Raw genomic sequence first — 15,527 nt, forward strand, 5'->3', positions numbered from 1 at the left:
ACTAGTTCCCGGGCGTGGTGCCTGGCCACTTCACCCACCTCGGCCACCCACTTCACCACTTCACCACTCATCTGGTCAGCTTGGCACCAATGGAGCAATGGAGACACCCTGTGGAGCTGTCCACTTCCCCAAGAGAGGCGGTGGACACAACATTGAAAATGGACAGCTTCGTGGACCCCTACTTTGGTGCTCGAGTTGTCAAGCAAGACATTAGTGGTACCGCAGTTATTGGCCGGGTTCGTGCTGCGGATGGGGCCAGGCCAGACGTGTCGCCAAACATTCCGTTGAGTGGTGATGGTGAATGACATCTGGGCATGAGCCAGTCCCTCGGTAACACATGCGCACACCTTCTTCTGTGCTCCGAAGACAGCTTTGTGGGCATTGGCCGTTGCTCTGTTCTCTTGTTACGCCTTTAGCAAGAGCGGGGGAGATATTTACGCGTTTGTAGAACTTGATGCGTGCCGGAGATGGCAAGGACAGGAAAGGTCAACTGGTTCCCTGGCATTGGGTAATCAAACTAGACGTCGAGGTACTTTGGTGGTTGAAGATTGGGGGATCCACGACCTGACGACTGTTTGGGAATACTTTTGAACTCTGGGTCAGTCTGCAAAAGGGACCGTGCTTTATCCCGGCCACTTTGTATTCTCCATCACTCGCCCTTGGACCGAGATTACGTCGTGACTGGCGCCATGTACCCCCGGGCGGGTCAGTTCATTAAAGCGTTCGAGTTCGAGTTGCCCTTGTTCCGTCCGTGGCCAACAGGTGAGAAACCAAAGTGTGAAAGAAGAAGGAGAACAGAACAACCAACTACAGCACGCCTGCACTTGGGATTATCGATGTTTACGACTGTTCATGGATGGTACATGGCCTTGTTCGATTCCGATCGCTGTGTTGACTGCGTGGTTTGGGAGGCCGTGTGAGAAACACAAATCAAGAGCTCGGCCCACCGCGCACTCGTGCTGCTTGGGCCTGCAAGACCTGGGTCGGTCGGTCGCCCCAGTTTAGACTCTGTATCGAGTGAATACAATACGACGCCAATCGACATGGAGTAGTAATACAGTCTGGAATCTCTATTAGAACAGGACAGACCTGCCACTCGGGCGGACTGACCAAACATCTGCACATTCTGGACACTTGCAGCACTTGCCAGGCAGCACCTGAACAACAAGGCCAAGCTTGAACCTGGAGCCAGAGCCAGCCGGCCAGCACTGAGAGCTAGCCACTGTTGGACCTGGGTGGCCGCCCCCAACCTCCGGCTTCCCCTTTGGCCAAGTCGCTTAGAATTATCGTGCCTCTACATCTTCGTTTTTGCTCCCCCGTCCTGCTCCCGCCATCGGGCTCCACGACGTCCTTCGAACCTCCGATGTGTCCGGCCGCATCGATCCGTCCTTGTGCCCGTCCTTGTGCTGTTCTTTTTCTGATGCTGTCGCCGTCCCGTTAAAAATATACGTATCGACACCTTTGCGGAGGCAGCACCAGCACCAGCGCACAATTTCCCGCCCGCGCCCGCGACCGCCGCAAATCTGCACCGTGGCCCTGTGGTGCCCCATTGACCCGCCCCCTTTCCTCGGAGTGGAATCCTAGCGGGAAGACGCGTCGCGCTACCCTCGTTGACGACCCGACGGCTCGACGGCTGCGATACCTGCCATCGAGAACGTGCAAGTTTCGGTGTCGAGCTTGTGAGGGAAAATAGAGAAGAGAATCAGCAGCAGGCGACACCATCCTCGTCTGCGCTGAATCTCACTTGGTGAGACTCCCCATTTTTCTCGTCTGTTTCTCAGCGTGTGCGTGGAAGAGTAGGGGGTGCTGGGACAATTGTACATGCAGGAGGTTGGAGCCTTTGTGTTCTGTCTCAATCTGAATCCTTCTTTCTTGACACTGCGAACCACTTCCATGTGCTGAAGCTCGTAACATGTTCCACAAGCTAACCATTGGACCGTCTCTTTTGGAAGCAGGCTCTTGTAAAGACGTCGCCATTAATCTCGCCAACGACTCCTGCTCCTGGTGCATCTGCACAGGACGGCACTGGAGAATCCCGGTCTCGACATCCGTCACCGAGTTCCCCAGCCTTGTCGACGGCGTCTACAGCTGACGGCGAAGAGGAAGATATCGAGTCTTCTCCAGCCCTCCCGCCGCTGCCCGCGCCCAAGTTGCCTAGCCGGGTTGCGCAACTTTTGAGAACTCCGCCTCCTGAGTCTGGGGAAGAAAATAGTAGTTTCGGTACTGCTAGCTGGGGTTCTCCTTATCCTCGAACCGACCATAATCTCCGTCGGCAGAGCTTCAGCAGCGAGCCTTCGGACGACTCGCCAATTCACCGCTTGAACATTGAGACACCTTTCCTGCGTCCGCATCCTGGGGAGAATCCCGACGACCAGCAGCCGCAGACAACAATTAGTGCTGCCGCTGCGGTTCTGGCTAATCGCGCTAGGAGACAACACAGGGGCCTCACTGAAGACTGGATTCGTACCCATACAACTGGTGTGGTCAACGCCGAACCACGGCACTGGTTCAGTGACGGAAGCGACAGCGAGCACTCTTCACTGAGCGGCTCCCAACTAGCTTGGTTCGACGACAGCGATCCCCGTACTCCGCGTGCCATTCAGAAACCAAAGTCCGCGTCGCGCAAGTCATCGGCTAGCCACACCCGACGGCGCTCCAGTGTTGAGACTTTAAAACCCAAAGATCTTCCTCAGATTGCAGCCGGTGGAGTGGACAGCAGCATGTCTGACGTAGAACTACAGCAGACCTTACACGAGGTCGATCTCACACGGGATGTCGCATCACCAATTGAGCCACGAACAGACGTCGCTATGGTGGACGTTTCCGAAAAGAGCAAGACTAGCAACGCTCAGAACATGAATGGAGAGCTTGAGACGCCCATCACACCCATCAAGAGCAAAGAAAAACCATTGCCGAAGGAGCCCATGATGACTCCACGAATCAAGAAGAAGGTACCATGGAAAGGCAAAAATATTATGGTCCTCGTCCCCCGCGACGACCAACGCGGCCATGCGGGAGGTGCTCCAATGCCTCTTCGACCTGAAGAAGTTGAGAAGATGTTTTCATCATGGAGAGAGCTGGGTTACAGTGTTGATGGATTCGACCTTTTAGTTGAAGGATACCAACCTCCCGGCACCGATGACTCCCAGAGCCGACAAGATTGGCCCACAGACAATGACATGGCCCGAGAGCGATCAGAGAGAATTTATAAAGTTCTGTTGCCTGACTTGAACGGTATGTCCGCATAGCTGTTTGCATGTGCCTGGTTACAATTGCTAATGTCTGCACAGCGTGGAAAAATTATGTTGACGAGCTTCAAGAGGCCAAGCTACGCGCGTTGGGTGTTTCCTTCGCCGAGGAGGAGCCCCCGGAGCCTTCAATCTCCCCGCCAACAACCAATCCATCCAGACAAGCTTCAGTGCAGTATCCGTCTCTGCCCTTTTCTCCCCCGATCCCCACCTCGTCAGCATCTAGCAATCACGGGCTTCCGAGTTATCCATTTCCAGCGCAATTTTTGCCGGCCTCTGCGAGCCCTGGCTTGCCGTCTGGCGCATCTCCGGTGTCCTTTGCTCCTGGAAAGTTCAACCCTCGCCAGTCAATTTCATTACCAACCGGGAACTCGCCCTTCCAGCTTGCTCAGTCACATGGCTGGTCAAACCCAGCTGGTATTTTGCAGGGTCTAAACCGTACTGACTCACCTTTGGCCAGCCTGAGTGGAATTCTGTCTCCTCAGTCGCCGTACGGCCTCGACGGCCTGCAACAGTCTGCAAGCCCTGGCTTCAATCTTCACCAGCGTCACCAGTCTTTGCAATACTTCCCTCAGCAGATGGGATCTATTGCGTCCCCACGCCTACAGGATGTGCGTGAGGATGAGGAGGAGGATTTCAGCAAAAGTCCTTCCAAGACTCCAGAACCGACCATGCACAATGGTGGCAACCTGCAAGCTGAGATTGAGGATGCTGAATACCATCTTGAAGAGCAACTCCGTAATCAACTTGAACATGAGGACTACAACCCTCAGTCAATGGTGACGAAGCCGTTTGCTGCCATGCACAGTCGAGATCAGTCATCACAGGGACTCACGGTCGCTGAGCGTTTTGCTAATGAACCTGGCAAAGCTATGGAGCTCCACCATCCCAGACCCCATTCAAGGGGACACTCGTTAACACAGACCTTCTTTCAAGAACAAGTTGACGAGCATGGTCTTGGCAAGCTAGGCTCCTTGAAGGAGCTTCCAGAAACACACAAGGACGAGGATGAAGCCCAGGAGATTGAGACGAACCCTAGTAATTTGGGAACCCCTGTACAGGACTTCGATTTTGCAGCTGCCTTTGGACAACACCAAAAGACGTTTTCTACTGTCAGCAACCCATGGCAAGATCACGAGTCTGGCGCCAGCAGCACAAGACGATCCAGCCACGGTAGCAAGCCATCTTTGTCGAAACTTAATGTCCAAGCGCCCGAATTCAAGTTCAACCCTGCCAGCACGTTTACTCCGGGAGCCATGTACAATTTCTCAGGTGGCTTCCAGCCGACAACCTTCCAAGCAGGTGTTAGTAGCGCGATCCCGCAGTCTCTGGAACCGACCAAGCCTGTGCCACAGTTTGGCGCATCCAAGATGCATGCCAGTGCACCCTCATTCTCACCCGGACAAGGTGTTTTCAGCTTTTCTACGAGTGGACCCAAGTTTCGACCTGATGCACCATCGTTTACACCTTTCCAGCCGTTGGCCATCAGCCCTACTGGCGGACGTGGTCACACTGCTCGTCAAGACTCCATCTTTGGTAACATTACCATTCCAGCAGAAGACATTGTGCGCCCAGTGAAGAAGTCCAAGGCTATACCCATTATCAGACCGTCTAGTAAATCGTCTGCCCAATCTCCTAGCGCTGAAGAGGATAACCATCTTCGTGATGGACCTGATGGCCGGCTAGCTGACGAATCTAGAGTTAAGCGGGCCAAGAGTGCTGCACCTGATGGTGACATGTTGCCTGCCTTCGCTGAACGACCTGAAGAACAGGAAGAAGATATCCAACCTGATCACGCTGATGAGGTGAGGGACGATCGCAGCATTGCCGAAGAAGGCTCTATAGATGGGGAACAGACACAACATGGTGATACTTCACTCTCATCAATAGTTACTTCTGATCAGGTTGACACCAAGGCTACCACAGCTGCTCCATCTGTAACATCACCTGCCGAAGAGACAGCCAGGAGCCTTTCCCACCCCGGGTTTGACCCAGAAGTTGTCACGCGCGAATTGCCATCAAGTGGGTTATTCGAAAACAAGACCCAAGACAGCGAAGACCAAAAGTTCTTGTCGGCTACTGCTATGCCGTTTATTCCTGTCGTACCACCTGCTGCTCAGTTTCTAAGCCCCGGAAGCAGTGACAAGAAGGAAGATTCTGCTCAAGAAGAACCTGCACAAGAGGAGGCTACTGCTGAGTCTACGCCTCAGGCCTCCCGTGCTAGGCTTACGCCCAAGCCCAGAGGCCTTGCTGCATCCCGATTTGCTAAACCCCAATCGCCTGATGTCGTCGAGCAGCCTGATGTTCTTCAGTCAATTGAGAATGAACCCGTCACGCTCTCGATGCCGGAACCAGCAACTGTTCCTAATGCCTTCCAGACTAGGCCTTTGATCGATATCAGCGAAGATCGCGAGCCGACATTCGAAGAGATCGACGCAGTGATGCAGCAAATGGAAACAGACCCCTCTATGGGAGTCAACAAATTGCTCGAGTCCTCAAACTGGCAGTCGCAGCCCTCTAATGCACAGATATGTGGCCCTGTTGAGGCCCTTCAGCCATCAGTCGATGAGTTTTCCAGAGATAGGACCAGCCTTACTCCTCGTCAGTTCAATGTTATCCCCGATGCTACTCCCATGTTGAGCACCGAACTGGAAGATCCATTTGTCGATCCACCCATTAGCTCTCGATCACCCGACTCCGCCAATGATCCTGATGACGCGGAAATTGCAAGTGAACCTGCTAGTGATTGGGAAGGTGCTTTCACGGGAGATGAGCATGATAAGCTGGAGAACCGCGCTCAATTCTTTGATGGCCGTGTCAACGAGGTTGTTGGCACTTTGTTGGCTTCTCGACTAGAGCCCCTCGAGAAGACACTGACTTCCATTCAAGCGGCCCTTACCCTTCAGCACCGCCGCAATCAGTCAACCCGCCGTGAAATCCGCAGCATGTCGGCAGAGATGCAGGAGAGCGACGCGGATGACGAAGACGAGGAACCTGCTCCTCAACGTTCCATCAGCCCGCGCCGTGATCGCAGGATGGAACATATTCGACTAGCTGTTACCGAAGCATTCGCGGCCCAGCAACGCAACCAGCCCGTCGTTTCTGCTGTTGAAAGAGAAGCACCCGTGAATGATGACTCTGCGATCCTGAAGGCCCTTGAGGAAATGAAGGAGCACTTTACGGCTAGTTTGAAGACTGCCTCCGTGCCAGATGAAGAGAAGGAAAGCGAAGCACGCGGCCGAGAGATGCTCACCCCTGGCCCTGATGAGCAAGCCCGGAACAAGATCAACGAACTTCAGGCCATGATGATGGACCTTGCTGAACGACTGTCCAACGAACAAAGGAAGACAGAGAAGGAGATAGCGGAACGCCGTGCGGCAGAAGATGCTGGTGCTGAGTTGAACAGGAAGCTCCAGGCCGCCGAAACTCGTGTCGAGGTGGAAATCATCAACCGCAGTGTTTTCGATCAGCGGGTTGCTGATCTTGAAGAACGTCTAAGACATCAAGAGGACAAGACTGAAGAAGAAGTGAAGACTCGTCGCGCGGCGGAAGATAGACTTGCTGAAGTGCAACGTCTTCTTAGAATATCTTCAGAAGAAGAAGGACGGCTTCGCGATCTGCTTGATGAGAAAGACGCGAGAATCAAAAGTTTGGAACAGACTGGGAGCAAGAATGCGATGCGCATGACCCTTTTGGAGGCCGCCCAGACCAACTCGACCAAATCTCAGACTGAAATGACGAACAAGTTCAACGCCCTAGATGCCGATTTGAAGGCTGTTCGCCAGGACAACCACCACTGGCGATTAGAAGCCGAGAGGGCTGACGAGTCTGCACGACGCACTGCTGGGGAGCTTGCACATACTCTTAATGAGAACAAGCACTTGCAGAAATCGCTTCACACGCTCACTTCTCAGCTTGAAGAGAATGAGAGGCTTCGTGAATCCTGGCGATCCAAGTTCTTGTCCCTTCAGGAAGACATGGGAAAAGCTGCCCGCGAGGTTGCCGAGGAGAATGCTCGCCATATCAAGAGAGACCAGGCTATGTGTGCTAGGCAAGAAGTCCTCGAGGCCAGACTGCAGGCTGAAGCAAAGACTCGTGAGCGTCTTGAGATAGAAATGGAGCGTCTGCAGGAGAATGAGAGGTCTGGCATGCGAGCCGTCAACGAATGCAAGCGACTTGAGGGCTTGCTGGGCGAGCTACGGACCGAGAATCACAAGCTCCAACAAGCTGCCTCACGCTACCAGCGTGAGTTTGAAGAAGCGCGAGAGTCCGGCGCCAGCGAAGTCAAGCGAACCCGAATGTCTCTGCAAACCGAAATTGATGCGGCCAACAACCAGGTCAATGTCATTCGTGAAGAGTTGGAGGAACAGAACTCTAAGCTTCGAACCGAGCTTGATAATGTCAAACTCGAGGCTGATACTGCCAAGGCCCAGAATGAGATGTTGCTCGAGGAGGCTCAGTCCACAAAAGCTGCGGAGCTGGAGGCGGCTGAGCGCAAGTACCAGAATGAGATTGAAGACATGCAAGCGCGCTACGAACGCCAGGTCAACAATACTACTGAGGATGCTTCACGTACGGAGCAGCAACTCCTTGAGCGACTGAGTCTCTCATCATCCAAAATCGAGCACCTCCAGGACCGCATCGTGCATCTCGAAGACAAGTTGGAGATTGCCAAGGAAGCTGCTGCCGCCGCCGCTCAGGCAGCGAAAACAGCTGGAACCGAATCTGGCGCCGCAGCTGTTGTCTCCCGACCTCAAGAGGCGCCGAAGTCTCTTGAACTTCCAGAGAAGATCTCACCTCAGGCTCTTCGAGAGTCTATCATGGTTCTCCAGGAGCAGCTTCAGGCCCGTGAGCAGCGGATTGAGGAGCTCGAGCAGTCCCTTTCCAAGTCTGACCCTGACGCTGCTGCTAAAATTTCAAAGCGCGATGATGAAATCAGCTGGCTCCGCGAGTTACTCGCTGTAAGACACAGCGATCTTCAAGACATCATTTCCGCCCTGTCTGGCGACCACTATGACCGCGATACTATCAAGGATGCAGCCATTAGACTTAGGGCTAACCTGCAGATGGAAGAACAGGAGCGCGAGAGAGCTTTAAACGGAGGCTCAGCTATTAGCTTGCCCAATATTGCTCAGAGCATCCAAGCTGCCACACCTCGTGTTGCTCAGACCATCGGTCCAATTGCCGCTGCTTGGGGTAACTGGCGCAAATCAAGCCAGCCGAGCTTCCGCACCATCTCTGGAGTTTTAAGCTCTCCCGTTAGCGGGAGCAACTCTACGCCTTCTAAGAGCAGGAGTGGCCCAGCTTCCCAGAGCAGTCTGCTAAGCGGACTACTGACACCGCCCGCCTCAGGTCTGCGTCAAGCACCGACGTCGGACAATAGACCGCAACCCACGGCCTTCTCTAGCACGGGTCGTCGCTACACTTCGCAGGGAAGTAGCTCCGTGGACCGTGACCGAAGAGAATCCAATAGCTCTCGAAGGTCCGAGAAAACGCCGGCCGCTCCCAATACACCGCCACGTCATCAGGAGCGTGTTGAACAACCCAGGACGCCGCCTATGATGCGCCAGAGTGGATACGATTCCGATGCTCAACCTGGCGACTTTGACGATCATGATTTCTTCGAAGAGGACTGAGCTTAATATATATTTTCTTGATGATGACTAGCGGATAAAAATATTCGGGGATGGTCATGACTGGAGCAACTGGGTTGATACGATATACAACAGCCGAGCCACTGCTCTTTAAAACTACAGTTTTCCTTTGTCCGTTTCTGTTTTTGCCCCAAGAAAGCGAAATGGCTTCTGTCATTTTGTGTCTGCTTGATTTTAACACACCTGTTTTAACACATGCACAATACACCAGACTGCGAATCCTGCCCCTAGAAAGATACCCCCTTTGGATGCTTTTTGTCGATTCGCGTGTTGTAAAGAAAACGGCTGGCTGCAGACGACAAGTACTTGAAATTGAAAAAAAGAAAAGGGTCTCGGATAAGACCAAAAGAAGGAAAAACTAAGGAGGATGGCATTATATATCGTCTGTTAGGGGGGCGTGGAAGGTTTTTCTGTTTTGCGTTTTTGGTTTTTTTCTTCTTATACCATTCTAAACAAGCTACCCTTTTGAACTTGTTTTCTTTTTTCCTATGTCTTGATTGTTTCTTATGCATAGCGAATGTGGAAGGGTGAAAAACAAGAAATGGACACTCGTTACGAGATGGTCTGTGGCTAGCGCCAGTAAATAGTAATTATCTACACTCAGAATTGCAATTATTACTCGCGCTATGGCCAGTGAAGTCACCCGCGGTGATGAAATAATTTTGCACGCTCTATGTGGGAGTATGGCGGGATGGAACGTGCCCATGTCATTTCATATTACGGTATACCAAATATATATATATACTAGGGGTATTCATATATCCATTACAAGATCTAGTTAATTACTACTACTCAACAACTTCTCCACAGCCCACTTGACACTGAAATTCCTCAAGTCGGAGTAATGCTGTCCTACGCCGACGAATAGGACAGGCACATTGGTGGCGTGGACGAGACTGACCAGCGTTCCAACCATGTCGCCCACCGTGTCGCACTTGGAGATGATGAAGCCGTCGAGAGTGCGGACGGAGCCGAACGCCGCGTTGAAGTTGCGCGCTTGGGCGACGGAGTCTGTTCCCACAAGGGCCTATGTGCAAATCAGTATGTGTGCAGGATATGTATGACGGAGGGGGTTTGCTTGGTGGACGAACCTCGCCAACCATGAGAATCTTGTCAGGCTGGGCAAACTTGGCGAATTTCTCCAAGGAAGACATTAGTCGTTGATCATTGTGTCGTCGGCCAGCCGTATCAATAAGCACAACGTCGAAGCCTTCCTGCGCAGCATGAGATACTGCGTCCTTGGCTACGGTGGCTGCGTCCTTGCCGTACCCCTTTTGGTACAGCTCTACCTGCCCGCCTTCTCGGGCGGTCAGTTCCTTCAGATTGCGGACATGAACCGCGAGTTGCTCGACGGCTCCTGACCGGAACGTGTCGCCCGCGGCAATGAGGACCTTGTACTTGTTTTGGAGGAGGAAGAAGCAAATCTTGGAGAGATTGGTTGATTTGCCGACGCCGTTGACGCCGACAATGGAGATGACATAGGGTCGAGCTTTGCGGAGAGAAGTAGCGGGCGGTGCGGTAATGGAGTCGATTTCGCGGAGGAGGTCGAGTGATGAGGTGGGTGTGAGCATTTTGGTTAAGGAGGATTCCATGGCTGTTTGAATCTTGGAGCTGATACTTTCAAAGTTTCCCGTCTTGACGCCCACAAGCTCCTTCTCGACGCCTTCACATAGACGAACGGCAGCTTCCCGTGCTACGTTTTTACGTAGGAGATGCTCCTCCATGCCTTTCATGGCCTTGTCAAGATCTTCTTTGGTGAGCGTCTTGCCTCCAACGACGTTGCGGAACATGCCGCTAAGGGCATTGACACCCGTGCCCAAGAGACCGGATTTGGTTTCTGACTTGGTTGCAGCTGCAGCCTTTTCGGCCTCGGCGGAGGCAAGCATGCTGTGAACTTCGTCACCTAGATCTTTGAGGACAAATTTGCCTTTAGTAGAGGTTCCCCATGTTGATGCTTCGACGGCATCCAAAGCACTTGACCGACCAACAGTCTCAGCTTCGACATCGCTCGTGGGGTTGGCAGAATAGTCGAGCTGCACATCTGTATCATCCTCTTCGGCAAATCCATCCGCATCCCATTTTCGTCCCTTCTTGGGCCCCCTGGCACTCTTCTTTTGCTTACTTGCCGCTTCGTCTCCCGATGATGCTGGCGCTGATGTCGAGTTTTTGGCTTTGCGGGCTCGTCTAGACATCTTGGCGACAGGCCCAGCTTTGGCCACCAACAAATTGCCAGTACTTGGGGTGGATGGCCTCGAAGTGTTTGGTGTAGGTACTGGGCTCGAGTCGTTCGAAACTCCCTCATTCTGTCCATCATTGATATTGCGACCTCGGTAGGTGAGACCCGGAGCAGACGGGCTGTCGTCGACGGAGCGTACCGGTTGCACTGTTGGATTCGATGCAGTCGACGTATCTAGTTCGTGTAGTTGTTGATCAAAGTAGTTGTCGAACCCGGTGCATTCAACAATGGTCGTGTGTGGTTTCTTGAGCTGTTCGCCATAGAGGTTGATAAAGATGGTCTTGATATTGTCCACAAGTTTATCAACCCAGGATAGATGTAGGAGTGACCGGTAGACAGCCTGCAAACAATGCATGTTAGCGCAAATTTATCGTATTCGAGGTCGAATGCATTAGAGTTGCAGGCGCGCACCACAAAGATAACACCGAGCTCCTTTACCACAGTCCATTTCAATGTGTGCTGGTCGCTCTTGTACGGAGGATTTGTTGCAGCTGATTGCGAGTCTCCTACTACTGAACCACCACTCTTTTCCTCAATAAATGTATCGGAGATGAAGCTGTTCACAACGGAGGAATTTATGGGGGCATATTTCCTGGACCAAAGGACAACACCGTTGGTGGTGATGATTTCGAAAGTGTCCAACATGATGGCGATGCGCCGGGCTCCCACTTTACAGGACTCGGAACTCTGGACCCAACAGGCACCAAGCAACAAGACAAGGTGTACAGAGTCGGGGTCCGACAATTGAAGGAAAAGAGAAAGGAAAGCAAGAGAAGAAAATACGCCCGAGGCAGGGCAGGGCCAGACTGCTTTCTACACGGCCAGAAAAGACAGGCCACCTTCGAAGTTCGCGGGCCGGCTGAGAATTCGAGGCTACAGTTGACTGCACATGTGGCTATGTGTCCAGTGGTCTGGTCCTAGTTTGGCCGCTCCCGCTAGCTGGGTCTATTGCAGACATGGAGACATTGATCAATGGGTCTCAACTGGAAGCGCCTGGCTGATTGATAGCGCTTGAGCGCCGCCAAGAAGGCCAAAGCCTAGCTTGAGCCAGCCCTTCTGATGCGCGACCACCAGTGGCTTGAGGAGCCCATCACGTGCTGTGGCTGCTACACCCACTGTACGGAGTACTCCGTACCAATTGACGAGTTGTCCAACTGCGGTCTGGTGCGTCTGCCCTTTTGCCTTGGCCCCTTGAGCACCCCCCAACCACATGTGCAGGTGCAAAGTGGGTCCAGGCCTGCTGCACAGCCATACATATGTACTCCGTACTATGAAGCTGGTGGCTCCGGTAAGCCACACTTCACGGGACGCGATGATGCGCCGCCCAAAACGACCACATTTCCTCATCCCAGCCTCAGCAAACCGACCAAGTCTCAGCTGTTGCTCCCCCGTCACTACATCACGTTGTTGCAACGCTCTGCATTCGCAATCGACTACTCACTGACTTGGCCCTTCGATCACGACCCCCCAAACATAACAAAATCAACACCGCCGTCATGCAACGGGGGACATATGGGCAGTCGCCCCCGTTGCACCACCCCGTCCCGCAACATGTTTCTACAGTTCCCCAGCTCAGATCACCACCTCCGCCGCCTGGGTCTGCGCAGTCAATGGGGCAAACGTACGGAGGAGCGAGTACCCCATATCAGCAGCAGGGCGGTAATAGCGGCAACGTCTTTGGCGCCTACGGACAATTCATGAATGATCCAACAGCGCAGGTTGCCGCTCAATTTGGCCAAACCGCTTTCAAGCATGGCCAGGAATATGTCGAGCAGAATGTACGACTTGCTCCGCGCTCTTGATTTCTACAAAGTGGCCTTCCTTGTGCTAACAATGATAACAGATTGGCCGATACGTCAACGTCTCTGCGTTAAAACACTACTTCAACGTCTCTAACTCATACGTCGTCAACAAATTGTTCCTCGTCCTATTCCCCTGGAGACACAAGCCTTGGGCGCGCAAACAAGCTACTGGAGCCAGTGGGCAGGAAGGATGGTATTTGCCTCCTCGTGAAGACGTCAACAGTCCCGACATGTACATTCCAGGTTCGATCCTCTTTCTGTCTCTCTCTCCACGGCGTGCTTCGAGGCCAAATATGGAAGCTAACATACTGTTCTAGTTATGGCTCTTGTCACATATATCCTCCTCTCAACATTGATTGCCGGCCTCAAGGGCCAATTCAAACCCGAGTTGTTAGGATACACCGCCACGACCGGCATGGTAGTCGTCATCGTTGAGATAGTCGCCCTGAAGCTGGGGTGCTACCTGTTGAGCATCTCAAGCCAGTCTCAGCTTCTTGACTTGATTGCCTACTCTGGCTACAAGTTTGTGGGCATCATTGTCACTATTGTTGTGGCTGAAATTCTCAACGGTGGCAAGGGCACCGGCGGATGGATTGGCTGGGGTGTGTTTCTCTACACCTTTTTGGCCAATTCGCTGTTCTTGGTGAGTTTTCTTATCCTCCACTATAAAGCCTTGCAATACCAAAAGTCCAAGCTAATACGTGAATTAGATGCGATCGTTGAGATACGTTCTCCTGCCTGAGACATCGGGCAACACTGGCGGTCCTATGCAGACCGATTCCCGCGCAAAGCGTAACCAACGCACCCAGTTCCTCTTTTTCTACTCGTACATTGTTCAACTTTTCTTCATGTGGCTACTCACGATGGGAATTTGAGCGCAGTCATTTGCCGGGAGTTTAGGTGGCAGCAGGTTGGGACTGAAAAAGCGACGGGACAAAGACGGAGTCATTCAAAGGGGAATTTTGTTCGAGCCGGAAAAGTCTTGACAGCAGATGCCTATTCAGGACACAGTTGCAGACGGCCAACCATTGTGGTAGAGGATCATTTGGCTCCGTTTCTCGGCAGACTATGGAGTCCAAGATGCCAACGACTAGACGTTGAGGTATAACGCGAAATGAGGCGAGGTTAAAAACTATATCACGTTGCAAAATATTACACATAATGGCACAATATAAAAAAATGATTCCAGACCGCATCCGACCTCTCCACGACTCACGTACCCGATGTGACTCGTCATATACAAAACGCCCAACACCCAAAACATCCGTCCCATCACGCCGATCACCATCCGAACCTCCCCATCCTCAAGATTGAAACAATTAATCCTTTAAACCATGCACATCAACCCCGTGAAGCGGCTGTTTCCAAGTTGGATCCCAAAATCTGCGCCACGTTAGACGCACTGGTCTGTGTTTCTCCACCACGTGACGACTGCTTCACCTCAGGCATACTTACTTAGGCACTTGGTATATATCCGATCCCTACAAGACGCTTTCCTTCTCCCCCTCACCTCGCATACATATCCTCTGCTCTTTTATTCTCATTTTAGTTTTTAATTCAATAGCTTTCACATATCTGTTATTTATTTTCACAGCGGGCTTGTGGTTTTCTTCTTCTTCTTTTTTTTTTTAAAAAAACATGGCCCGAAATCCAATCTTTTCCGCAACGCTCCAAGCGGCCCTTCTGGGGGCCACGTCCAACATCCTAGCGCAGCTCATCGAAGCATACAGGAAACAGGCAGGTATCCTCCCCCCACGATTCAGCAGTGCAGGAAATGCTGACGAGCCAGACCGCCATCGAGGTCGACTGGATCCCCGTCTTCCAGTTCCTCATGTTCAGCATCATCAGCACGCCGCCCAATTTTCTATGGTGAGCGGGCCTCTGTCCTCTTGAGCTCGTGGTGAACGGGGAACCTGACCATCCCACACAGGCAAGACTTTTTGGAATCCTCCTTCCCGGCACGTCTGCCTCCGGCCGGACAGGGCAAGGCTGCGCCGGCGGTGGACGAGCAGCCGCTTAGCATCCGCAACACGCTGCTGAAGTTCGGGCTGGACCAGACCGTTGGCGCAACGTTCAATACGCTGCTGTTTAGCGTCTACATCCACTCTATCCACCTGGCTATGCCTGATGCGCCGCGCATTACCAACTTCACCAAGGCGACGAGCTACTGGATCTCTCCGGGGGTCATTGACTTTTCGGCCGTTGACATGGCCGTGGTGTGGCAGGCGGCGCTCGCCGAGTTTTGGACCATTGTGGTGGCGGGGATGAAGCTTTGGCCGGCCGTGAGTTTGGTGAATTTCACCTTGGTTAAGACCGTTGAGGGGAGGAACCTGGTGGGCTGTGTGGCGGGGTTGGGCTGGGGAATTTATATGAGTATGATTGCGGCCAAGGAGTAATTTGTTTTTTCCTTTGATCGGCCATTTTGGGTACTTGGCTTGCTGTGGTGGTGGTTTGATGACGAGGAGAAACGTTTCCATATTCATGATATTTGCCATGTGTGACGACTAGATCACGATAGATTGCCTGGAGTAGACAGATAGAATCAAAACACATAATTTCGCTTATCCTCGCTATGCTATCTATAGAC

At 52.6% G+C, this 15,527-nt stretch overlaps 4 protein-coding genes across 4 annotated transcripts; 3 read left to right on the plus strand and 1 right to left on the minus strand.

Moving 5' to 3' along the window:
- Positions 1–1,912: 1,912 nt before the first annotated feature.
- MAA_00796 (uncharacterized protein) lies at positions 1,913–8,884 on the plus strand (the record flags this gene model as incomplete). The annotated part of the gene is made up of 3 exons (XM_007818794.1): positions 1,913–2,004; positions 2,060–3,234; positions 3,291–8,884. The coding sequence occupies 3 exons, from the start codon at positions 1,913–1,915 to the stop codon at positions 8,882–8,884; spliced, it is 6,861 nt and encodes a 2,286-aa protein (XP_007816985.1).
- Positions 8,885–9,680: 796 nt separating this feature from the next.
- MAA_00795 (signal sequence receptor alpha subunit) lies at positions 9,681–11,783 on the minus strand (the record flags this gene model as incomplete). The annotated part of the gene is made up of 3 exons (XM_007818793.1): positions 9,681–9,929; positions 9,994–11,478; positions 11,550–11,783. The coding sequence occupies 3 exons, from the start codon at positions 11,781–11,783 to the stop codon at positions 9,681–9,683; spliced, it is 1,968 nt and encodes a 655-aa protein (XP_007816984.1).
- Positions 11,784–12,634: 851 nt separating this feature from the next.
- MAA_00794 (ER to Golgi transport protein Yif1) lies at positions 12,635–13,815 on the plus strand (the record flags this gene model as incomplete). Its single annotated transcript, XM_007818792.1, has 4 exons — positions 12,635–12,916; positions 12,982–13,183; positions 13,258–13,583; positions 13,651–13,815. The coding sequence occupies 4 exons, from the start codon at positions 12,635–12,637 to the stop codon at positions 13,813–13,815; spliced, it is 975 nt and encodes a 324-aa protein (XP_007816983.1).
- Positions 13,816–14,714: 899 nt separating this feature from the next.
- Positions 14,715–15,336, plus strand: MAA_00793 (integral membrane protein, Mpv17/PMP22 family; the record flags this gene model as incomplete). The annotated part of the gene is made up of 2 exons (XM_007818791.1): positions 14,715–14,809; positions 14,871–15,336. The coding sequence occupies 2 exons, from the start codon at positions 14,715–14,717 to the stop codon at positions 15,334–15,336; spliced, it is 561 nt and encodes a 186-aa protein (XP_007816982.1).
- Between the last annotated feature and the right edge of the window lie 191 nt (positions 15,337–15,527).

The sequence above is a fragment of the Metarhizium robertsii genome (genome assembly GCF_000187425.2).
Source record: "Metarhizium robertsii ARSEF 23 chromosome Unknown MAA_Scf_7, whole genome shotgun sequence".
Taxonomy (NCBI): Eukaryota; Fungi; Ascomycota; class Sordariomycetes; order Hypocreales; family Clavicipitaceae; genus Metarhizium; species Metarhizium robertsii.